Here is a 25,893-nt window from a genome sequence, read left to right as displayed (position 1 = left end):
CAAAGGGAGTGTGGTGACATGGATAGGAAGTTAGTTAAAGGACAGAAAACAGAGAGTAATGGTTGTTTTTTCAGACTGGAGATGTAAACAGTGCTGTCCCCCAAAGGATCATTGCTAGCACTATTGATCTTCTCAATAAATGATCGGTGCTTAGGTATAGTGAGCACAATGTGAAAATTGGCAGATGACAGAAAAATACGGTGTGTGGTTAACTTTGCAGAGGACTGTGACCGATTTTCAGGAAGATATATATAACTTAGTAGATTGGGTAGATGGATGTCAGATGAAATTTAATGCAGTGAAATGTGAGGTGGTGCACTTTGAGAATAAGGAGATAAAATATACGCTAAATAGTAAAACTTTAAAAAGGAGCAGAAGAACATAGAAACTTAGAGGTTCAGATGCACAAATCCTTGAAAGAGAACATAAGAAATAGGAGCAGGAATAGGGCATACGGCCCCTCGAGCCTGCTCTGCCATTCAATAAGATCATGGCTGATCTTCTACCTCAACTCTACTTTCCCACCCTATCCCCATATCCCTTGATTTCTTTAGTGTCCAAAAATCTATCAATCTCATTCTTCTTTGAGGATATAACGTACAGAGTGGATAAAGGGGAACCAGTGGATGTAGTGTATTTAGACTTCCAGAAGGCATTCGACAAGGTGCCACATAAAAGATTATTGCTCAAGATAAAGAATCACTGGATTGGGGGTAATATTCTGGCATGGGTGGAGGATTGGTTATCTAACAGGAGAGTTGGGATAAATGGTTCATTCTCGGACTGGCAACCAGTAGCCAGTGGTGTTCCGCAGGGGTCGGTGCTGGGTCCCCAACTCTTTACAATCTATATTAACGATTTGGAGGAGGGGACCGAGTGTAACATATCAAAGTTTGCAGATGATACAAAGATGGGAGGGAAAGTAGAGAGTGAAGAGGACATAAAAAACCTACAAGGGGATATAGACAGGATGGGTGAGTGGGCGGAGATTTGGCAGATGCAATACAATATTGGAAAATGTGAGGTTATGCACTTTGGCAGGAAAAATCGGAGAGCAAGTTATTATCTCAATGGCGAGAAACTGGAAAGTACTGCAGTACAAAGGGATCTGGGGGTCCTAGTGCAAGAAAATCAAAAGGTTAGTTTGCAGGTGCAGCAGGTGATCAAGAAGGCCAACGGAATGTTGGCTTTTATTGCTAGGGGGATAGAATATAAAAACAGGGAGGTATTGCTGCAGTTCTATAAGGTATTGGTGAGACCACACCTGGAATACTGCATACAGTTTTGGTGTCCATACTTGAGAAAAGACATACTTGCTCTCGAGGCAGTACAAAGAAGGTTCACTCGGTTAATCCCGGGGATGAGGGGGCGGACATATGAGGAGAGGTTGAGTAGATTGGGACTGTACTCATTGGAGTTCAGAAGAATGAGAGGCGATCTTATTGAAGCATATAAGATTGTGAAGGGGCTTGATCGGGTGGATGCGGTAAGGATGTTCCCAAGGATGGGTGAAACTAGAACTAGGGGGCATAATCTTAGAATAAGGGGCTGCTCTTTCAAAACTGAGATGAGGAGAAACTTCTTCACTCAGAGGGTAGTAGGTCTGTGGAATTTGCTGCCTCAGGAAGCTGTGGAAGCGACATCATTAAATAAATTTAAAACAGAAATAGACAGTTTCCTAGAAGTAAAGGGAATTAGGGGTTACGGGGAGCGGGCAGGAAATTGGACATGGATTTAGATTTGAGGTTAGGACCAGATCAGCCATGATCTTATTGAATGGCGGAGCAGGCTCGAGGGGCCGATTGGCCTACTCCTGCTCCTATTTCTTATGTTCTTATGTTCAATATTCTCAATGACTGAGCATCCACAGCTCTCTGGGGTAGAGAATTCCAAAGATTCACAACGCTCTGAGTGAAGAAATTTTTCCTCATCTCGGTCCTAAATGGCCAACCTCTTATCTTGAGACTATGACCCCTAGTTCTGGACTCTCCAGCCAGGGGAAAACAGCCTCTCAGCATTTACCCTGTCAAGACCTCTAAGAATTATATACATTTCAAATGAAAGAGGGAGAACAAGTTTATAAAAATGGCATGTGCAATCCTAAGATTTATAAATATGGGCATAGAGTACCCAGCAAATAGGTAAAGCTAAACCTAAACAGATGACTGGCTAGGTCACAGTTTTTTATTTATTCATGGGATGTGGGTGAAGCTGCAAAGGCCATACTTATTGCCCATCCCTAGTTGCCCTGAAAAAGTAGTAGTGTCCCTTTTCCTTAAAAAGTTGCACCCCATGATGGTGGTTCTCCCATTGTGGTGTTAGGTCGGGAATCCCAGGATTTTGACCCAGCAATGCTTAAGGATTGGTGATATATGTCCAAGTCAAGACGGTGTATTACTTGGGGGTATCTTGGAGGTGATGGTGTTCCTAGGATATTGCTGCTTTCGTCATTCTTGGTGGAGAGGGCATGGGACTATGAGGTGGTGTTGATGTAAGCTTGGTTAGTTGCTGCCGTGCATCCTGTACATAATACATACTGCAATCACAGTGCACTAGTGGTGGAGGGGATGCATACCAGTGGCAGAGGCACCCATCAAGCCTGGGAAGTCTTGAGCTTCTTTATTGTTGTTGTGGCTGCACCCACCCAGACAAGTGGTGAGTATACCAATACAATCCTGACTTGAGCCTTGTAGATGGTAGAGAGGTACGGAGGAATCAAGAAGTAAGCTACTTGTCAGCAAAAGGTTGGGTGTTGTCCAAGTCCCTCTGTAGGTCCAATTTTGGGCACTGTTTTTAGGAAGGATGTCAAAGAAGTGGAAAGAGTACAGAAGAGATTCCAATTAGAGGCTTTAGTTATGAGGAGGGACTAGAGAAACTTTGGCTCTTTTCACTGGAACAGAGAAAGTTAAGAGGGGATCTGATGGATGTGTTCAAAATTATGAATGGACTTGATAAGGTAAAGAAGAAGAAACTTTTTCCACTGGTCAATGAGTCAGTAACAAGAAAGCTTAAATTTAAGATTATCACCAAAAAAATAGAGAGAGAGGTTAGGAGATGTGTTTTATATATACACTGAATTGTTAGGACATGGAATAATAGCAGTTGAATTCATAGTAGCTTTTAAAAGAGATATGGATATTAATTTGAAAAAGAAAAACATTAAAGAATAATGGGAAATGGCACAGTAATGGGACTATGTGCATAGCACTTCCAGAGATGATGGGTCAAAAGGCCTTCTTCAGTGCTGTAAAATTCTGTATGATACTGCTTCCCCTAATGGAACACCTGAAAATTAAAATACTATGAAGTTCTGCACTGTAACCATGCATCTGTGAGTAAACAGTACATTACTGTGTTTCCTCCATTAACTATGGTTTGTTTGAAATGCCAGATGGAGCAACCTGAATGACCACTTTGATTTCAAAAACTACGACTGGCATTTTTCTCATCACTAATGCTTCAAATTAAATAAAACTTCTAAACTACCAACATAAACTGACCATAAAACAACCAATTTTACAACATCAAGTTATAGTCCAGCAATTTTATTTGAAATTCACAAGCTTTCGGAGGCTTCCTCCTTCCTCAGGTGAATGTGGAAATGAAATCCTCGAACCCTTCGCATTTATAAATCACAGAACAATACTTGGTGATTACAGACAGTGTTTTCAACTGCCCGTTGCCAAGGCAATCAGTGTGCAGACAGACAGGTGTTACCTACAGATCCCCCGAATATACAAACCACCAAAAAAAAAGAGAGAGGCAGAAACATCGAAAAGACAGCAAATGACCCGTTGTATTAAAAACAGATAACATTTGTTCGCTGATGCTCCACTTTTCCAGCTTCCACCCTAACCACGTCAAAGAGGCCATCCCCTATGGACAGGCCCTGCGAATACACAGGGTCTGCTCAGACGAGGAGGAACGCGATGGACACCTACAGACGCTGAAAGACGCCCTAGTAAGAACGGGATATGACGCTCGACTCATCGATCGACAGTTCCGACGGGCCACAGCAAAAAATCGCACAGACCTCCTCAGGAGACCAACACGGGACGCAACCAACAGAGTACCCTTTGTCTTCCAGTACTTCCCCAGAGCGGAGAAACTACGCCATGTTCTCCACAGCCTTCAACATGTTATCAATGACGACGAACACCTCGCTATGGCCATCCCCACACCTCCACTACTCGCCTTCAAACAGCCACCCAACCTCAAACAGACCATCGTTCGCAGCAAATTACCTAGCTTTCAGGAGAACAGCGTCCACAACACCACACAACCCTGCCACGGCAACCTCTGCAAGACATGCCAGATCATCGACACAGATACCACCATCACACGAGAGGACTCCACCCACCAGGTGCATGGTTCATACTCCTGTGACTCGGCCAACGTTGTCTACCTCATACGTTGCAGGAAAGGATGCCCCAGAGCATGGTACATTGGCGAGACCATGCAGACGCTGCGACAACAGATGAACGGACACCGTGCAACAATCGCCAGACAGGAGGGTTCCCTCCCAGTCGGGGAACACTTCAGCAGTCAGGGACATTCAGCCACCGACCATCGGGTAAGCGTACTCCAAGGCGGCCTTCGAGACACACGACAACGCAAAATCGTCGAGCAGAAATTGATAGCCAAGTTCCGCAACCATGAGGACGGCCTCAACCAGGATCTTGGGTTCATGTCACGCTACACGTTACCCCACCAGCGAACAAATGTTATCTGTTTTTAATATAACGGGTCAGTTGCTGTCTTTTCTATGTTTCTACCTCTCTATCTCTGTTTTTTTTTGTTTGTTGTTTTTTTTTGGTGATTTGTATATTCTGTGAGACCTGGCAGGTAACACCTGTCTGTCTGCACACTGATTGCCTTGGCAACGGGCAGTTGAAAAAACTGTCTGTACTCACCAAGCATTGTTCTGTGAATTATAAATGCGATTTCATTTTGAGGATTTCATTTTCACATCGTTCACCTGACGAAGGAGGAAGCCTCCGAAAGCTTGTGAATTTAAAATAAAATTGCTGGACTATAACTTGGTGTTGTAAAATTGTTTACAATCTATAAATAGTCATTATGGAAATAGTGTAGTTCTTCACACCAGCGATAGTTCAGTGTAAAAATTCCTACCCTATTTACATCGGAGCCAAGTTCATATGTAAAGCAGGGAATTTGCATCAAGTTGGTATAAAGACATAGAAAACATAGAAACATAGAAAATTTACAGCACAGAAGGAAGCCATTCAGCCCATCATGTCTGTGCCGGTCAAAACAGAGCTACCCAGCCCAAGGTTCCAGCACTTCGTCCATAGCCTTGTAAGTTATGGCACTTCAAGTGCATATCCAAGTACCTTTTAAATGCAATGCGGGTTTCTGCCTCTACCACCCTGTCAGGTAGGGAGTTACAGACTCCTACCACCCTCTGGGTGAAAAAAAATTTCCTCAGCTCTCCTCAAATCCTTCTACCAATTACTTTAAATCTATGCCTCCTAGTTATTGACCACTTTGCTAAGGGAAATAGATCCTGTCTGTCCACTCTATCATGGCCCCTCATAATTTTATACACCTCAATTAAATTACCCCTCAGCCTCCTCTGTTCCAAAGAAAACAACCCCAGCCTATCCAATCTTTCCTCATAGCTAAAATCCTCCAGTCCTGGCAAGATCCTCGTAAATCTCCTCAATACCCTCTCCAGTGCAATTACATTCTTCCTGTAATGTGGTGACCAAAACTGTTCGCAGTACTCAAGCTGTGGCCTAAGTAGTGTTTTATACAGTTCTAGCATAACTTCCCTGCTCTTATAGTCTATGCCTCGGCTAATAAAGGACAGTATCCCGTATGCCTTCTTAACCACCTTATCTACTTGTCCTGTTACCTTTAGGGATCTGTGGACATACACTCCAAGTTCCCTCTATTCCTCTACATCTCTCAGTATCCTACCATTTATTGTGTATTCCCTTGCCTTGTTTGACCTCCCCAAATGCATTACCTCACACCTCTCTGGGTTGAATTTCATTTGCCACTTTTCTGTCCAACTCTCCAGTCCATTGATATCTTTCTACAGTCTACAGCTTTCCTCCTCACTATCAAGTACATGGCCAATTTTTGTATCATCTGCAAACTTCTTAAAGGTAGGGGGCATGATTAAGTCTAAATCATTAATATATACCACAAAAAGCAAGGGATCTAGTACTGAACCCTGTGGAACCACACTGGAAACAGCCTTCCAGTCACAAAAACACCCATCGACCATTACCCTTTGCTTCCTGCCACTGAGCCAATTTTGGATCCAGCTTACCTCTTTCCCTTGGATCCCATGAGCTTTTACTTTTTTGACCAATCTGCCATGTAGGACCTTGTCAAAAGCTTTGCTAAAATCCATGTAGACTACATCAAACGTACTACCCTCATCGACCCTCCTTGTTACCTCCTCAAAAAATTCAATCAAGTTAGTCAGACATGACCTTCCCGTGACAAATCCACGTTGACTGTCCTTGATTAATCTGTGCCTTTCTAAATGATGGTTTACACTGTTCCTCAGAATTGATTCCAATAATTTGCCCACCATCGAGGTTAGACTGACTGGCCTGTAATTACTCAGTCCATCCTTTTCTCCCTTTTTAAACAATGGTACAATGTTAGCAGTCCTCCAATCCTCTGGCACCACCCTTGTAGCCAGGAAGGATCGGAAAATGATGGTCAGAACCTCTGCTATTTCCTCCTTTGCTTCTTTTAACAGCTCATCCAGGCCTGGTGATTTATCTACTTTCAAAGATGCTAAACCCCTTAATACTTCCTCTCTCACTATGTTTATCCCATCCAATATTTCACACTCCTCCTCCTTAACTACAAACTATGCATCATCCCCCTCTTATGTGAATACAGACACAAAGGACTCGATATTGCCAGGGTTGCGGGTTCGCGGCGGGGGGGCTATTGGGCGCGTGGGTAACGCGCCCGGCGGAATCAGTCTGCCCTGCGCACGATCGCAGCCTAATTGGATCCACTTACAGGTCTTCCGGGTTCCCCACTGCTGAACTGCGCGTCGGGCGGTCTGCGTATGCACAGTAAGGTCTGTCAGCTGGAGGAGCTCTATTTAAAGGGGCAGTCCTCCACTGACAGATGCTGCAACAAATAGTAAAAAACACAGCATGGAGCAGCCCAGGGGGAAGACTGCTCCCAGTTTAATGATGCCTCACTCCAGATATCATTAGATGGGGTGAGGAGGAGGGGGAGGACAGAGATCTTCCCCCCGGCGGGCGGGAGGAAGCAGCCTGCCTCTGCCACCAGGAAGGCCTGGCTCGAGGTGGCAGAGGAGGTCACCTGCACCACCAACATATCGCCCACCTGCATACAGTCCAGGAGGCGCTGCAATGACCTAAGGAGGTCATCCAAAGTGAGTACTCTTACTCATTCCCCTACACTCCGTCTGCCACATCACCGCCCCCACCCCACATCTCCTTCTGCACTGCCAACACTACTCTGTCACATCACCCCTCACACCCACTCAAACTTCATCCTCATCTTACCTGCACTTACTCACTTCGCCAGTACTCATCCCGCCACTACCACTCAACCCAATCCTCATACAATCTCATGGCTTTATCTCATACTCACCCTCTCATGCATCTCTTTCACGGTCAGCCGCACTCAACCTGCCACTACCTGTGCTGCAGCCACAGGGCATGCATCACATATGTGCAGTAGGAAGCGTAAGGCAAACGTGTCGTGAGCATGAAGGGGATGCACAAGGGTGTTTGAGGGTTTCTCATGGTTTTTACTTATATTGAATTTCTGACCAACTCACATCACATATTATATTGGCACCACTACTGCCACGTCTTTGCGAATCTTGTCTAGTTTGTGCAATAATGCCCTTTCCTGAGGATCACAATGAAGACCCACAACTGTTGCCACCCATTTTGTCACTGCAGAGTGGGTGTAGGTGTATTTGCAGGGCTGTTTTGTGCAGACGACTGAGAGACGTTGGTGATGTCCCCGGTGGCACCCTGGAAGGATGCGGAGGAGAAGTTGTTGAGGGCAGTGGTGACTTTGACAGCGACAGGTAAGAAGGTGGTGCTCAGGCCAACCGGGAGCAGCTCGGCATGAAGGAGGCTGCAGATGTCCACGACTACATGTCGAGTGACTCTGAGCCTCCGTGTGCACTGCTGCTCAGAGAGGTCCAGGAAGCTGAGCCTCGGTCTGTGGACCCTGTGGCGAGGGTAGTGCCCCCTGCGACGCATCTCTCTCTGCGGTTGCCCTCCCTCCTGCTGTGCAGGTGGATGTGTCACAGCACTGTGTTGTGGAGCTCCACGTGTCAGAGGTGGATGGCGAGGCCGGCGAGGCTGGTGATGCTGTTCGTCCTCCGAGGAGGTCATGACTGCAGCTACGGCAGCCCCCATCCGGAAGATGTACATCTGAGGGGGTCCGCAAGGTAGGTACATGTACCTGGACCCCGGGGTAAGTGTGCAAGTTGGTGAATTTGATTGTCAGGTGGAGGGTGGTGGAGGCCAAACTTTGTCGCAAGTGACAGAATGGCTTCCTGCAATGAGTGAGGGTCTCCCCCCCCCCCCCCCCGCACCTGTCAAATGGACCTTTGCAGCTGACAGCTGCAACACGTCCATTTCAACTGGGAGTGTTTCCCCCAGTATGGGAAACAGTCCCAGTTGTTTCTAAAATCCCACCCCTCCTCACATATTCCCTTAATCAGGTCTGTTAATGACCTGAAATACCAAGATAAATATTGTTAAGTGGCACCCCGCCAGCTTTAATTGCCTGCGGGAGTCCCACATGCAGGGGCTGTGCGCGCACTTCGGCACGTCTGTGGGGAACCCGGAAGTGGGCGGGTTGGAGCCGGGCTCCCGACCCGCTCCGGGATTCCCCGAATTTCGGAGCCCCCCCCGCCAGGAACGCACCCGATAGCGGGTGCTAAAATGGAGCCCAAAGTATTCATTAAGAAACATACTCACATCTTCTGGCTCTGCACATAAGTTACCTTTTTGGTCTCGAATAGGCCCTACTCGTTCCTTAGTTATCCACTTGCTCTTTATGTATTTATAAAACATTTTTGGGTTTTCCATGATTTTACTTGCCAGTACTTTTTCATGCCCGCTCCTTGCTTTCCCAATTTCTTATTTAATTTCACCCCTGCACTTTCTACACTCCTCTAGACTTTCTGCAGTATTGAGCTCTCGGTGTCTGACATAAGCTTCCCTTTTTTGCCTTATCTTACCCTGTATGGTCCTTGTCATCCAAGGGGCTCTACATTTGGCAGTCCCACCCTTTTTCTTTGTGGGAACATGTTTACTCTGAACCCCTTGAATGCCTCCCACTGCTCCGACACTGATTTACCTTCAAGGAACTGTTTCCAGTCCAATTTTGCTAAATCACTTCTCAGACCTGATGTGAATCACCTGTTTCCTATGTGGAAGGCAAACCCAGAATGACCTGGAGCCTGATTGGAATTTCAACAACCATAAACATTCAGCCGAGGAGACTGCATTCACTTAGCATTGTGCAAGCACTCCATCAGCATGTAGTCCATGTGCGCAGTTGTGGCACAGTTCTTTTGTGTGGCACAGATTCTACAGTTCATTTGGACTGGAAGGTGCACAGGGATCAGAGTTAAGCCATTGTAGTGCCCAGGTCTTAAAACATATAAATAAGTTATCACCTTGAAGAAAATATTTGGCTTGTAGGACAACAAAGAATCTGATCCATTTGATCTCAGACAAACTTGTACGAACATTAACCATGGAAGAAGGCCAATGAACTATCAAAAAGGGCAAAATGAAATTGGAAATTATTTTTACAGTTATCCCACTTTCTGGAGGCTGGTTTAATCAGATTATTTGCTTTCCTACAAGCAAAATATCAGATGTTTGGATAAGTACTGCTCATGATTTCCTAATCATTTTGACTGTATGGTTGGAAAATCGTGGGTGACACACATCCGAATTTCCAATCTGCGCTGCCAGCAGTCAGGGCTCCCTGTTGGCAGTATTAGTAGATACAAATCATAAACTTCACACAACTATTCCACTTGTGTGAAGTTTATGATTTGTATCTACCAATATTGGGTCCCAAGAGGCCTCTTATACAAGTTTCTCAACACAATACCTCTTGTTTTATTTTCTGCTATCTGGTTTGGTTATCATATTTTTATTCACATTGTATATAGTGTAATTTTACTCAAATTATTTGTATACTTGCTTGAACTTATCCCCTTACATCTTGTAGCTATAGATATATAATTTAAAATTCACAAAAATAAAATAAAATTAACTCATAAAAAGTCACACAACTTGCACATGGTGGTACCAACAAGGGCAGTGATAACAAATAATCCATAACATTACAGAGAAACAAGAGCTTTTGAATGTTATCTTACAATAATATTGATTAATTTCTATGATTAAATCAAAAATGGTGTAAACTTATACAACCAGCAAATTGGACATTTTGTGACACTCATGATTTTAATAACAACTTGCACTGATACGGTGCCATTAACGTAGAAAAACATCCCAATGTGTTTCATAGATGTATTCAAAAACTGGACAACAAGCGAAAGGAGATATTAGGAGGGGTGACCAAAAGCGTGGACAAGTAGGTGGGTTTACGGAGTGCATTAAAGGAGGAGAGGGAGATGTAGATGTGGAGGCATTTAGGGAGGGAATTCCAGAGCATAGGACCTAGGCGCTGGCAGCACAGCTGCCAATGATGAGGCAAAGAAGGGGAGCATGCATGAGTCAGAGGAACAAAGAGTTTGGGAGATGGAGGGTTACAGAGTTACATTGAGTCTACAGCACAGAAACAAGACGTGTGGAGCATAAACGGCGGCATATGCTCCACACGAGCCTCCTCTCTCCCTACTTCATCTAACCCTATTAGCATACCTTTCTCCCTCGTGTTCTTATCTAGCTTCCCCTTAAATGTACCTATGTTATTTGTCTCAACTACTCCTTGTGGTAGCATGTTCCATATTCTTACCACTCTTTGAGTAAAGAAGTTTCTCCTGAATTCTCTATTGGATTTATTCGTGACTATCTTATATTGATGACATCGAGTTTTGGACCCCCCAGAAGTGGAAACATTTTCTCTACCCTATCAAACCCTTTCATTATCTTAAAGGCCTCTATCAGGTCATCCCTCAGCCTTCTCTTTTCTAGTGAAAAGAGCTCCAGCCTGTTCAGCCTTTCCTGATAAGAATATCCTCTCAGTTCTGGTATCATCTTCGTGAATCTTTTTTGCACCTTCTCCAATGCTTCCACATCCTTTTTATAATATGGAGTCCAAAACCATGCACAGTACTCCAAGTGTGGTCTAACCAAGGTTCTATACAAGTTTAACATAACTTCTCCGCTTTTCAATTCTATCCTTCTAGAAATGAACCCCAGTGCTTGGTTTGCCTTTTTTATGGCCTTATTAACCCTTGTCGCTATTCTTAGTGATTTATTAATAGTTTAGATTTGGGGACCAGCAGCCCAATGTAGGTCAGCAAGAATAGGGGGGATAGTTGAATGGGACTTGATATGGGATAGGATAAGGGTTGCAGAGTTTTGGAGGAACTGGAGTTTATGAAGGGTGGTGGATGGGAGGCTGGCCAGGAGAGCAATGGATTAGTTGAGTCTGGAGATGATAATGGTGTAGTTGAGGGTTTCAGCAGCAGATAGCTTCTAGTAAGGACGATTTTACAGAGGTGGAAGTGGGTAGTCTTTCTGATGCGAAGGATATGGGGTCATAAGCACAGCTAAGGGTCGAATAGCACACCGAGGTTAAGAATTGTCGGGTTCAGCCTGAGACAGTGGCTGGGGAGGGGGTGGAATCGGTAGCAAGGGTATGGAGTTTGTGTTGGGGGGCCAACACAGATGCAATGGACAAGTTGATAGGTAGAGTTTGGGGTTTTGTCAGCATACATGTGTAAGTTGGTTTAGATAAGACAGCATACAGATGAAAAAGAGGAGGGGCCAAGGATAGATTTTTGGAGGATTCCAGCAGTAATGGTGTGGAGGTGAGAACAGAAGCCATTGCTGGAGATTTTGTGCCTACAATTGGATAGGTAAGAGTGGAACCAAACAAGGGCAGTCCCACTGAGCTGCACAACAGAGGAGAGACACTGGAGGTGGGTGGGTGGTGTGGTTGACCGTGTCAAGGGCTACAAAGAGGACGAGGAGGGATAATTCACCACGGTCACAGTCACAGACAATGTAATTCGCAACGTTGGTTAGGGCTGTTTTGGCGTAGTGGCGGGGTTAGAAACCATAGAAATAGAGCCATAGATAAGATACAGCACAGAAGGGGACCATTCGGCCCATCGTGTCCGCGCCGGCTCGAAGAACAACCAGGTGCCCATTCTAATCCCACCTTCCAGCACCCGGTCCGTAGCCCTGCAGCTTACAGCACTTTAGGTGCAGGTCCAGGTACTTTTTAAAAAAGAGTTGATGGTCCCTATCTCTACCACCAATTTGGGCAGCAAATTCCATACACTCACCACCCTCTGGGTAAAAAAGTTTTTCCTCATGTCCCCTCTAATCCTTCCGCCAATCAGTTTAAATCTATGTCCTCTAGTTCTTGAACTCTCCGCTTGGGGAAACAGGTACTCCCTGTCTACTCTATCTGGGCCCCTCATAATTTTGTACACCTCAATCAAGTCTCCCCTCTGCCTCCTCTGCTCGAAGGAAAACAACGGCAGCCTATCCAATCTCTCCTCGTAGCTGCAATTTTTAAGCCCTGGCAACATTCTTGTAAATCTTCTCTGCACTCTCTCCAGAGCAATTACGTCCTTCCTGTAATGTGGTGACCAGAACTGCGCACAATACTCCAGCCGTGGCTTTACCAGCGTTTTATGCAGTTCCATCATTACATCCCTGCTTTTGTATTCTATACCTCGGCTAATAACGGAGAGCATTCCGTGTGCCTTCTTCACAACCTTATCTACCTGTACTGCCACCTTCAGGGACCTGTGCACATGCACTCCAAGGTCTCTCACTTCCTCTACCCCTCTCAATATATTCCCGTTCACTGCGTATTCCCTTTTACTGTTTGCCCTCCCTAAGTGCATTACCTCACACTTCTCCGGGTTGAACTCCATTTGCCACTTTTCCGTCCACTCCACCAACCCATTGGTATCTTCTTGGAGTCTACAGCTATCCTCTTCAGTATCAACTACACGGCCAATTTTTGTGTCACCTGCAAATTTGCCAATCGTGCCCCCTACATTCAAGTCCAAATCATTAATATATACCACAAACAGCAAGGGACCCAACACTGAGCCCTGTGGCACACCACTGGAAACGGATTTACATTCGCAAAGACATCCATCGACTTTTACCCTTTGTTTCCTGTTATTGAGCCAATTTTGGATCCAATCCGCCACATTTCCCTGTGTCCCATGGGCTTTTATCTTTCTGACCAATCTGCCATGTGGGACCTTGTCAAATGCCTTACTAAAATCCATGTAGACAACATCCACTGCACTACCCTCATCAATCCTCCTTGTCACTTCCTCAAAGAATTCAATCAGATTTGTAAGGCATGACCTTCCCTGAACAAATCCATGCTGACTATCCCTGATTAAACCATGCCTTTCCAAGTGACAGTTTATCCTATCTCTCAGTATTGAATCTAATAGTTTGCCCACCACTGAGGTAAGACTGACCGGCCTATAATTGTTCGGTCTTTCCCTCGTACCATTTTTAAACAATGGTACCATGTTTGCAGTCTCCCAGTCCTCCGGTACCTCCCCTGTATCTAGCAAGGATTGGAAAATGATCCTCAGAACATCCGCTATTTCCTCCCTGGTTTCCTTCAATAGCCTAGGAAACAATCCATCTGGCCCTGGTGACATATCAACTTTCAAGGGTTCCAGTCCCTCTAGTACTTCCTCTCTCGTTATGTTTACCTTATCCAATATTTCACACCTCTCCTCTTTAACTACTACGTCCGGATCATTCCTTTCCTTTGTGAAAACTGAGACAAAATATTCATTTAAAACCCTACCCGCATCCTCTGCTTCTACACACAAGTTACCCTTATCATCCCTGATAGGACCCACCTTTGAAACCCGATTAGAGAGATAAGAAGGAAAAACACTACAGATTTTTTTTCTGTATCTAAAATTTGTATCATTTTCAGATCCAAAAGAAAATGGCAGAAACTCTTATCCTTTATTTGGGAGTATAATTATTAATTACTGCCTTGATACCTCTACTGAAAAGCAGCACATTCATTTCAATTCTTATGTTAAAAGCCACAAGAGGAATAAAATGCATTAAGCTATTCACAATGGGTAAAGATCTAGCACTTGTTCTTCTATTGTTAACAACTAGCATTCAATTATACCATTAAGTGGGCTCCTCTGATGATTCAGCAAATTTATCCAGTGAGTAACCGAGCCAAAAAGACCAGCACGGTCCAAGGGTCAATCCCCAATCTGTATTATGTTGGCTGATGAGATTAAAGGGGCAGTGGCTGCGTGGATATCAAATTGGCTGAGGGACAGAAAGCAGAGAGTAGTGGTGAACAGTTGTTTTTCAGACCTGGTTTCACCACGCGTGAATCAGAAGCAGTGGGTAAGCCGCCCAGGTACGTTAGAACTATTTCTAATTACTTCATCTGTCACAGGTAAAGTGCCTTAAGCACCTCAATGAAGTACATTTGACTCTTCAACTGTCATCCCGCCACCTTTAATTGCCGGCGGGACTTCCGTTTTCGGGTTACCCGCGCGCATACAGGTGGGTCCCTGGGAAACCCGGAAGCCGGTGGGTTGGAACCGGCTTCCGAACCCGAACAGGATTTCCGCGATTTTCGGAGTCCCCCTGCCTTAATGCAACCGCAATTGCCTCCTAAATTCACCCATAGAGTTCAAAAGCAAACTGTCCCTCTGGATTGGAAAATTGCACATGTCACTCCGCTTTTTAAGAAAGGAGAGAGAGGGAAACCAGGGAACTATAGACCAGTTAGTCTAACATCTGTTGTGGGGAAAATGCTGGAGTCTATAATTAAGGATAGGGTGACTGAACACCCTGAGAATTTTCAGTTAATCAGAGAGAGCCAGCATGGATTTGTGAAAGGTAGGTCGTGCCTGACAAACCTGATTGAATTTTTTGAAGATGTGACTAAAGTAGTGGACAGGGGAATGTCAATGGATGTTATTTATATGGACTTCCAGAAGGTATTTGATAAGGTCCCACATAAGAGACTGTTAGCTAAGATAGAAGCCCATGGAATCGAGGGAAAAGTACGGACTTGGTTAGGAATTTGGCTGAGCGAAAGGCGACAGAGTAAGGATAATGGGTAGGTACTCACATTGGCAGGATGTGACTAGTGGAGTCCCACAGGAATCTGTCTTGGGGCCTCAATTATTCACAATATTTATTAACAACTTAGATGAAGGCATAGAAAGTCTCATATCTAAATTTGCCGATGACACAAAGATTGGTGGCATTGTAAGCAGTGTAGAAAACATAAAATTACAAAGCGATATTGATAGATTAGGTGAATGGGCAAAACTGTGGCAAATGGAATTCAATGTAGACAAATGTGAGGTCATCCACTTTGGATCAAAAAAGGATAGAACAGGGTACTTTCTAAATGGTAAAAAGTTAAAAACAGTGGATGTCCAAAGGGACTTAGGGGTTCAGGTACATAGATCATTGAAGTGTCATGAACAGGTGCAGAAAATAATCAAGAAGGCAAATGGAATGCTGGCCTTTATATCTAGAGGACTAGAGTACAAGCGGGCAGAAGTTATGCTGCAGCTATACAAAACCCTGGTTAGACCGCACCTGGAGTACTGTGAGCAGTTCTGGGCACTGCACCTTCGGAAGGACATATTGGCTTTGGAGGGAGTGCAGTGTAGGTTTACTAGAATGATACCCAGACTTCAAGGGTTAAGTTACGAGGAGAGATTACACAAATTGGGGTTGTATTCTCTAGAGTTTCAAAGGTTAAGGGGTGATCTGATCGAAGTTTATAAGATATTAAGGGGAACGGATAGGGTGGATAGAGAGAAACTATTTCCGCTGGTTGGGGATTTTAGGTGTAGGGGGCACAGTCTAAAAATTAGAGCCAGAACTTTCAGGAGTGAGATTAGAAAACATTTCTACACACAAAGGGTGGTAGAAGTTTGGAACTCTCTTCCACAAACGGCAATTGATACTAGCTCAATTGCTAAATTTAAATCTGAGATAGATAGCTTTTTGGCAATCAAAGGTATTAAGGGATATGGGCCAAAGGCGGGTATATGGAGTTAGATCACAGATCAGCCATGATCTCATCAAATGGCGGAGCTGGCACGAGGGGCTGAATGGCCTACTCCTGTTCCTATGTTCCTAAGTTATGCTAAACCTATATACAACACTGGTCAGGTCCCAGCTGGAGTACTGTGGCCAATTTTTGGCACCACACTTTAGGAAGGATGTCAAGACCTTAGAGGGGGTGCAGAGGAGATTTACTGGAATGGTACCAGGGATGAATGACTTCAGTTATGTGGAGAGACTGGAGAAACTGGGATTGTTCTCCCTAGAGCAGAGAAGGTTAAGGGGAGATTTAATAGAGGTGTTCAATAGAGGGTTTTGGTAGTGTAAATAAGGAGAAACTGTTTCCAGTGGCAGAAGGGTCAGTCACCAGAGGACACAGATTTAAGTTAATTGTCAAAAGAACCAGAAGCGATAACAGGAAAAAAAATATGCAGCGAGTTGTTATGATCTGGAATGCACTGTCCGAAAGGGTGGTGGAAACAAATTCAATAATAACTTTCAAAAGGGAATTGGATAAATACTTGAAGTGGAAAAATTTGCAGGGCTATGGGGAAAGAAAAGGGCAGGGGAAGTGGATTAATCGGATAGCTCTTTCAAAGAGCCAGCGCAGGCACGAGGGGCCGAGTGGCCTCCTTTGTGCTGTATCATTCTACGATTCTATGATCTCAACCAGGATGGTACGGGAGATACAAATAGCTTCAGTTCCCTAGGTTAGGCTAGGGATCTCGATTCAAATAATTAACCAGTAATCCTGGAAGTGGATGTATGTGGATGTTAAGTGAGGATAAGATCAGAGTGGCTGTGATGCCCCTACAGTTGAATGGCTCATCAACTATGCAACTATGGAACCATACCTCAGTAAGGAGTTAATGCATTCAGGAGAGGAGAAAGTTGGTTTATAAAAAGGGATATGTAAGCTTACGCAGTTTCAGTAAAAGTGGAGAACTTCAGAGCAGTGAAGCAAGGACACAGGGACAAATTTGCTTAGTAGGAGCGCGTATTGGGAAACCATGGGCACAATCTCAGATTTTCTTTCTAATTAATGGATGGGAAAATCATAGGGACTGTTTATGATTTTCACCTTTTCTTCTCTGATTTTCTTATTGTTGTGGTACTAAAAGAATGTTTTACTGTTATGCTTAGCTTTAGCTGTTATGCTTTTTTTTCCAGGCCTCTCTTTGCCTGTTGCCTGTCAGCTATCCAGCCCACTCCATGTAGAGTATTGAAACATTATTATCGGAATATAGGAACAGAAGTAGGCCATTTAGCCCTTCAAGCCTGTTCTGCCATTCAATGAGATCATGGCTGATCTAACTCCATACACCCGCTTTAGCCCCATATCCCTTAATACCTTTGGTTAACAACAATCTATCAATCTCAAATTTAAAAATAACAGGTGAGTTAGCATCAACTGCCATTTGCTAAAGATAGTTCTAAACTTCTACCACCCTTTGCGTGTAGAAGTGTTTCCTAACTTCACTCCTGAAAGTCCTGGCTCTAATTTTTAGGCTATGTCCCCTAGTCCCCTAGTCCTAGTATTCAACTATGGGAGACCTCCAAAAATAGGCCATTCAGCCCCTCGTGCCAGCTCCGCCATTTGATAAGATCATGGCTGATCTGTGATCTAACTCCATATACCCGCCTTTGGCCCATATCCCTTAATACCTTTGATTGCCAAAAAGCTATCTATCTCACATTTAAATTTAGCAATTGAGCTAGTATCAATTGCCGTTTGCGGAAGAGAGTTCCAAACTTCTACCACCCTTTGTGTGTAGAAATGTTTTCTAATCTCACTCCTGAAAGTTCTGGCTCTAATTTTTAGACTGTGCCCCCTACTCCTAAAATCCCCAACCAGCGGAAATAGTTTCTCTCTATCCAGGAGAGGAGAAAGTTGCTGGGAAAACATATTTGTGAAATTTGTCCCTGTGTCCTACTATTTTTAGGCTATGTCCCCTAGTCCCCTAGTCCTAGTATTCAACTATGGGAGACCTCCAAAAACAGGTACAAATGCATCAGCAGCCAGAAGCAATAATCCAGCAACTAACCTGTAACTCCTGCACTATCCCTTTAAATAGTGATGGTGGGGGACCCTCCATGCCGTTTAAGACCTGTTCAGCTGTGCGAGGTTAAGACAGTGCGTTGGCTGGAGCGTAGAGTTCCAAAATAGCAGCGATCCCTTTAAATCAGTATTGCACACTGATTTACATCATAATCTCCCTACTCTACATGCTGCTAGCATTCGTTAACCACCTTTACCAAGATGGTGTCCCGCACACATCACACCAGAAGTGTGTGCGTGCATCTTGGACGCTATTTTCGAGACTTAGATGTCCGCCTAGCGCTTACAGAACAGGCGCTGTGTGGCCCAATTTAGCTCCCTATACCTTTAAACATTTTCGATTTATCTTCCACTGAAGCACTGTGGAATAACCTTCACCAATTTATTTACTTTAGTTCCTTCATTTCATTGAATTTGGCCCTTTTTAATTATGCACCCGACTCCTGGTCTTGGGTATTTCTGATTTGTAGGTCAGGTTAAATTTTATCATTCTGTGGTCACTGTCCCCCAGATGTGCTAACAGTTCCATTTCCTGTTCCATGTTATTTACAAATAACAGATCAAGATGAGCATTGCCTCTTTTTGCACTGGGTTAAGAAGCAGCGATGCATTACATCTACCAACTCTGGTGCTAAACAACTTGAGTTTTCACAATCTGTATAAAAATAACACTACTATTCTCACATACCTTTCAAATCTCTTCATACAGAAAATTGGTGGTCTATATAATATCCCCAGTGTTAGCTTGGATTTTTTTTTGCATTAGTGATTAGCGGGGGAATGGGACTAACTAAATTGCTGTTACAAAGAGCTGGCACAGGCTCGATTGGCCGAATGGCCTCCTTCTGTGCTGTAACAATCCTATGGACTCAATTTTGAAATGGTGGCGGGTTGGCAGCGGGAGAGTGAAGGTGCGTGTGGCAAACCTGAATTAAAAAAACTTAGCATTTCCGATGCCGGGGTTGTGGGGGGAGAGTGAAAGATCACGGGGGGGGGGGGGGGGGGGGGGGTGAAGAGGGAGAGATCGGGGGGACATCGAGGGAGGGTGAAGAGGGGGAGATCGGAGCAGGGTGGAAAGGTAGTTTTCACGAGGCGTGAATCAGAAGCGGTGGGCAAGCCACCCAGGTAAGTTAAAAATCGTTCCAACTACCGAATATGTCACAAGTAAAGTGCCTTAAGTACCTCAATGAGGTACATTTGGCTCTTTAACTATCATCCTGCCGGCTTTAATTGTTGGCAGGACTTCCGGATTCGGAACGTCGGCGCGCACACAGGTGCGTCCGTGGGGAACTCTGAAGTCAGCGGGTTGGAGCTGGCTTCTGAACCAGAACGGGATTTCCCCAATTTTCGGAGCCCCACCGCCCCCAAAATTTCCCAGGAAAATCGAGTTCCTATGATTAGTAAGTAGTCCATTTTGTAGCTTTCTATCTACCAAATAATCAAACTCTTTACCACCTCCTTTTTTAATCCACTCTAGATTCCTGAATGTTATATTAATTTCCATCCTCTGGATTAAGCCATGTTTCTGATAGTCTCACCACATCAGAGTTCCGCACTGACACAACAACCCCCGATTCTGGCATCTTATTTCTAGTGCTTCTAACAGGTCAGTGTGTACATATATCGTATTATAGATCTGCCTCCTCTCTGTTCCTGATTTCCTGATATGTGCTCCAAATAGGCACAGTTCTATGCCAGGTGCGTGCATTTGGAAATTTACCCAAAACAAAGAAAGGGGCATGAACAAATAACCTGCATTCCATACTTTATTTGCTATCAGGTGATGGCAGTACTAACAATTTTCTGTTGCAGAATTCCTTGTATCAAATAGGGAGTGGTGGGGGAGATTATCAATTGGAATATATAACAGATCTTGTGCTCTTGATGGGGAGCATCACCCACTGGGAGATCACATTGTTAATTCAGGTGCACACTGCACATAATTTAAAATCATTTGCAGCGCATGCCTGAATTAACAAAATGTGCTCCTGGTGAGCAAGGCTGAATGTACCAAGTTGGCAAATTACTTTTATCAAGTATATCATAGGGCTATTAGATTTACCTTGCTCTCATTTTGTTGACGATCAAAGTAAAGAAAACATGCAAAAGGTAATTTTATGCAATATGGATTGTGAACATTGCAAAATAAGTAATTTATGCAAAAAAAAATCACCTAATCAGCCTGTGTAAAAATCAGAGGTGGCTCAAGGGCAGGCAGGTAACCAGGGGCCATTTTAACTGCCCACCCACCCAGTTTCTGCTGGGCGGTTAGGGTTAAAATCACCCCCTATGTTTCAGTGGAAAAGAAATCTGTCAGCTCTATGCCTTTGCAAAGGCAACTGAAGTATGCAATTATCATCAGTTAACTGCACAATAATTTGGTTATTTTAGACTCCTGCAGTGGCATAGAAATGTTCTGCAGTAAATGTGAGGTGGGCTACGTGGACATGTTGAGCATGGAGAAGGTATGGGAGAGAGAAACTAGAAAGGGATGGACAATCGGGAGTGTGGGGGTGGGGTGGGGTGAGGATTGCAGGGAAGCTTGGCTTGATGGGCAAGGGGAACAGGTGAAACAGCAGAGGTGTCTGAACGGATGGTCTCTAACTTGGTGACAAGAAGTTTGTGAGTTCCTTGCATCTGTTGTTGGAGGCGAGGTTAGAGCAAGCATGGGATATGGTTGGTAGTGCAGAAAAGAAGCCAGGGGGTTATCTTTGCCCTCCAGAATGATCCTAGAGTAGTGGACAGTTTTAACAGTGGAGAATGAAACTTGGTAGAGTTTGGTGTGGTCCAGCCAGATCTGTCGATGGATGGCAAAGCCAGTTGTGCAATGATGTGGGCTGTACCGGGGGAACAACTAGGGTGGGAGAGAGTAAATATCTCACAGGGACAAGGGAATCAAAAGTGGAGGGGACGGTGTGGATGAGCAAACTGACAGCTGCAGAAGTATCGCTGTGAATGAGGGGCCGAAGGCTAGACAGTTGGGAGTTTGAAAGTGCAGTTATGTGACTTGGGGAAATATTTTTCCGATGGCAGATGCAAACGTAAGTGGGGTTGGAAGGGGGTAGGGATTTGTGAGTGTTAATGGATACAAGAAGCTGGTTGGAGATGGCCTTGTCAGTGATCGAGATCACATGAGTTATGAGGCCAGGGGAGATGGTGAGGTCAAGAGGGTGGTTTGAATATGGGTAGAAGATTTTATAAGGAGAGAAAGATTTAGGGAAGACAGGAAGGCGGTGAAATCAGAGGAGAGAGGGTAATAGTAGTTGAGATGGAGATTCAAATTGCCGAGGATGAGAAGTCCTTTCTTTCTTACGATCTCACTTTGAGATAATTTTCCTATATCTTCTAGGCTTGATTCCTAGTTCATTTTTCAGTTTTCTTTTATTGATCATGGAGATGAATTTGAGCCTTCAATAACTAAGATTGACCTAATTTATGGCTGTAGCATGATAATCACTCGACAGCTGATTCTTTCAATTAATGCTTTATTTTCTCTGATTGATTACTGAATTCACCAATGGTTTCAATATTTTTCGCCTATCTGATTCAATTCTAATGATGAGAAGCATCTTTGTTAATGCCTGTGCACAATTGCTAACCCCTCTTAATTTACTGATTACAAAGATTGTACAGCACAGAAACAGGCCACTTGGCCCAACAGGTCAATGTCTTCCTGTATTTTGTTACAGTCCTCCTCAGTATTAACTACCTCCCAATTTGGTGTCATCTGCAAATTTTGAAATGGTACTTCTGATTCCCGAGTCTAAATCGTTTACAAAATATAAGAGAACTGTTGTAGAATTGCATCAGGTCAAGTAGCATTGCAAGTGCATCTGCTACCCTCTTAACACTGACAGAAAATAACATTACACTTCACAATTATAAAAGCTCATCCATGAATGTGCTACTTCTTAATTACCTTATCAAGATATTCTTGCTATTAATTATGTAACTTGTAATTACAATAAATCCCAATAGCCAAGTCCTAATACTACTTACTTTTAATCCTGGAAATTGCTGTAATTGCATTAATCCACTAATGTGGCATTGTGATGATTTTTGGGAGTATGCTCACCTGCCATTAACTTTGATACTCCTGTTTTTCAAGCCATGTGTAAATTGTGCAAGCCTCCACTCAGACAGAGGGCTAGACAATGGAGTCGTCACACTTATTAAACAGCTCTGCAGTATTTAAATAGCTTCAGCAGCCATTTAAATCACTGTGAAATATCCAGGGAGGCTGTCAGCCATGAACTCACTTCAATAATGCAGCACTGCTAATTCAGGAAGTGCAGGATAGGAGGGCTGCTCTATATGGAACAGAAGGGCATCCTCCTCAAAAGCAGATGGTACAGCAAGCCCAACAAAAGATAGACAGCGCAATGATGTTTGTGTGACCCAAAGAACCTGAATACAAGTCTGAAAGAAGATGGCTGATCTGAAGTAAGTTGCTACAGAAGGCCACACAACATATATGTCAAGTAGCTGTCCCATGTTTGCTACAAAGCATTACCTCAAAACCTGTAACTCATTCCCTGCTGCCTCATCATTACAATCATATTGAGTGCAGTCCAGCCAGGAGACAAACAGTCCACTGAACACTTACCGTAAAATCATAGAATGGTTACAGCACAGAAGGTCATTCAGCCCATTGAGCCCGTGCCAGCTCTTTGTAAGAGTAATCCTGTTAGTCCCACTTCCCTGCTCTTTCCCTGTGGCCCTGCAATTATTTTTCCTTCAAGTATTTATCCAATTCCTTTTTGGAAGCCATGATTCAATCTGTTTCCACCACCCTTTCAGGCAGCGCATTCCAGATCATAACTACTCACTGCGTTAAAAAGCTTTTCCTCATGTCGCCTTTCGTTCTTTTGCCAATCACCTTAAATCTGTACCCTCTGGTTCTTGACCCTTCTGCCAATGGGAACAGGTTCTCCTTATTTACTTTATCTAAACATGCATGGCTATACGGCAGCATGGCAGTAGTACAAGCAGCAACTTAAAACTGAAACTGTTGTCACACAAATCTTAAAGGGGCTTGACACAAAAAATCCTTGTAAGACAACCTAGTGACGCGTGTTGATTTACTGTCAGAAAGGATGGGCTGCAGGATGGACAGGTGAATGTCACTGTGAGGGTGAATTTGATTTCACCAGTCTCATAAATACATAAAAATAGGGGTCCTATCACACAATTAGGACCCCAACGCGATTTCATCTCAAAATCATAGATGTCCCTGCCCAGCGCCCAACCCGCAAGTAAAACCTCTCAGAACCAGTGGAGCAGTATTCAAAGGGGCACTCCGCTACAGATAAGTAGATCATACGATTTGTGTGCCATTGTGCTGTTTGGATGCCAGGAGAGTTTCCAGCTTCCAGACTGCTTTTTCCTGACATTCTTTGCCTTTCTTATCCTTTTCAATGGAAAATAAATCTGTCAGCTCTATGCCTTTGCAAAGGCAACTGAAGTATTCAATTGTCATCAGTTAACTACAGCACAATAATTTAGTTATTTTAGACTCCTGCAGTGAATAGAAATGTTCTGCAGTAAATGTGAAAGTAGTCATCAAATGCCGCATGTATTAATTGAACAGTTCTGTGCAAATGGCAAGAAAACATATGACTATGTCATTTAAAGTCAACACTCTAAAACTATGTGGTTTTCTTAGTGTCAGAATGACTAAGATAACACAAACATACCCTGCTTTTGTGGAGAAATGGGTGCATGTCTGTATAGATACTTACCACATCATATGCAGTGACTACTTTCTTCAAGACCTCTGGGATTACTCCTTGGGGCTCCATTGAGGGGTAATCATCTTTTAGGTTCAATACCACAATAGGTATGTTATCACTTTTCAGCAGTGTTGACAAGGCCATAAAACACTGTATTAGATTAGAAACTGGGGAGAGGCCACATAATTCCTTGAAAGAAACTATTGCGTTCTGAAAAAAGAAAATAAGAAATTAGAATTAACAACTTGAAATTGTAAATAATTATTTATTATCATTTTACTAACTACATCAAACTGCAAAAGATATACCCTGGAATTTCAACGGGGATAGTAATTTTTTAGCAAAGATCAAAAGATTTGACCAAGACCACCCCCATAAACTCAATTTTTGGAGCTCAGATGAAAGCTATAAATCACTTGAGTCAAAAATGTATCTTACCGATTGCCGATAATCGATTACAGAGCAGTTATAATATCAAGACTATTAAATTAGTCCTTGAAGCAACTTACAGGCCAATTGTGCAGTTAGAATCTGCAAACAACAGGTATATTCCCACTTTTGTTTTGGAGCATTAAAAAGTTGTATGACTTTTTTCAATTTCTTTGAACAGTTTCATTTGTTAGTTATAAAAATATTGCAGATGGGAAAAAAGGCTGTTTGACTTAGCAGTGCGGTTGAAGGCGAGAAGTCATGTGATGTTACCTCCAGGAATATGTCTAACCAGAGTTGGCAACCCTAATTTAGGAGGGGTGCCCAAAAGCCTGGTCAAAGAGGTGGATTTTAAGGAGAGTTATGGGAAGTGGAGAGGCGGTATGGGTTAGGGAGGAAATTTGAATGTTGGGCCTAGATGGCTGAAGGCACAGCCACTAATGGGTGAAGAGAAAGGGATATGCAAAAGAGGCCAGAATTGGAGGAACGGAGAGTTCTGCGGGGGGGGGGGGGGGGCGGGGGGCGGGGGAGGATTTATAGTGCTGGAGGTGGTTACAGAGATAGTGAGCAGTGAGACCATGCAGGAATTTAATCACAAGGATGAGAATTTTTGATTGAAGGCGCTGCAGGACCGGGAACCAGTGTAGATCAACAGGGTGATGGATGAGGGGGATTTAGGCAGAACAGTTTTGAATGAGCTGAAGTTTACATAGCTCGGAGCATTGGAGGTTGGCCAGGAGAGCATTGGAATAGTCAAATCTGGAAGTGATAAACGCATGAATGAGGGTTTCAGCAGCAAATGGGCTGAGACAGAGGCAGAGACAGGTGTTATGCAGGTGGTCTTTGTGATCGAGAGGATATGAGGTTAGAAGCTCAGCTCAGCTTCACGACATTCAGACTACTAGATATAATGGTATTTTTAAAACTTTTTTCCTGATCTCTTGAAGCTGTTCACTTGTGCTTTGGTATAGTTCCAGCAGGCTAGTCAACTGTAGGGGACAGCAAAGTTGAATTTACAGAAGTACACTTTTCAGCAGGCATTACTGGATGCCAATTAGGAGTGGAACCCTGGTTGAGTCTTTTACCATCTCTAGCGTGGGCACTGAAGCTAATTATACTGCCTCTACTGCTACTCCACTTAAGATCGGACAATTTGAAAAAATAAAAAAATTCTAATAATGAACAATGTGGAGCTCAGGCTGATAGCACAACAGCAAAAACACTAGCCTCAGATCCCCATGGTCAAAGTTGTCAGACACTCAAACACCATGTCAATTCTGACCAGCCTGATAAATGGGCACCCTGCTGGGTGTTCTCAGCAAGAGTCAGAACAGGTCTCAGCTTGCAGTTCAATTTATTTCACATTCCCAATGAAAGTACTGCAGGATATGTGAAAACATTGGATTGG

At 43.8% G+C, this 25,893-nt stretch overlaps 1 protein-coding gene across 1 annotated transcript in view; it reads right to left on the bottom strand.

The window, feature by feature from the left end:
* LOC137342229 (inactive phospholipase C-like protein 2) overlaps positions 1 to 25,893 on the bottom strand; it is a 321,745-nt gene that overhangs the window by 79,328 nt on the left and 216,524 nt on the right. The window contains exon 3 of the mRNA XM_068006038.1: positions 24,066 to 24,266. Coding sequence (XP_067862139.1) covers positions 24,066 to 24,266 — 201 coding nt within the window. The remainder of the gene's footprint in view (positions 1 to 24,065; positions 24,267 to 25,893) is intronic.

This window comes from Heptranchias perlo, chromosome 2 (assembly GCF_035084215.1).
Source record: "Heptranchias perlo isolate sHepPer1 chromosome 2, sHepPer1.hap1, whole genome shotgun sequence".
Classification (NCBI taxonomy): Eukaryota; Metazoa; Chordata; class Chondrichthyes; order Hexanchiformes; family Hexanchidae; genus Heptranchias; species Heptranchias perlo.
The sequence above is the reverse complement of the archived record's forward strand: the minus strand, read 5'-3'. Positions and strand labels throughout refer to the sequence as shown.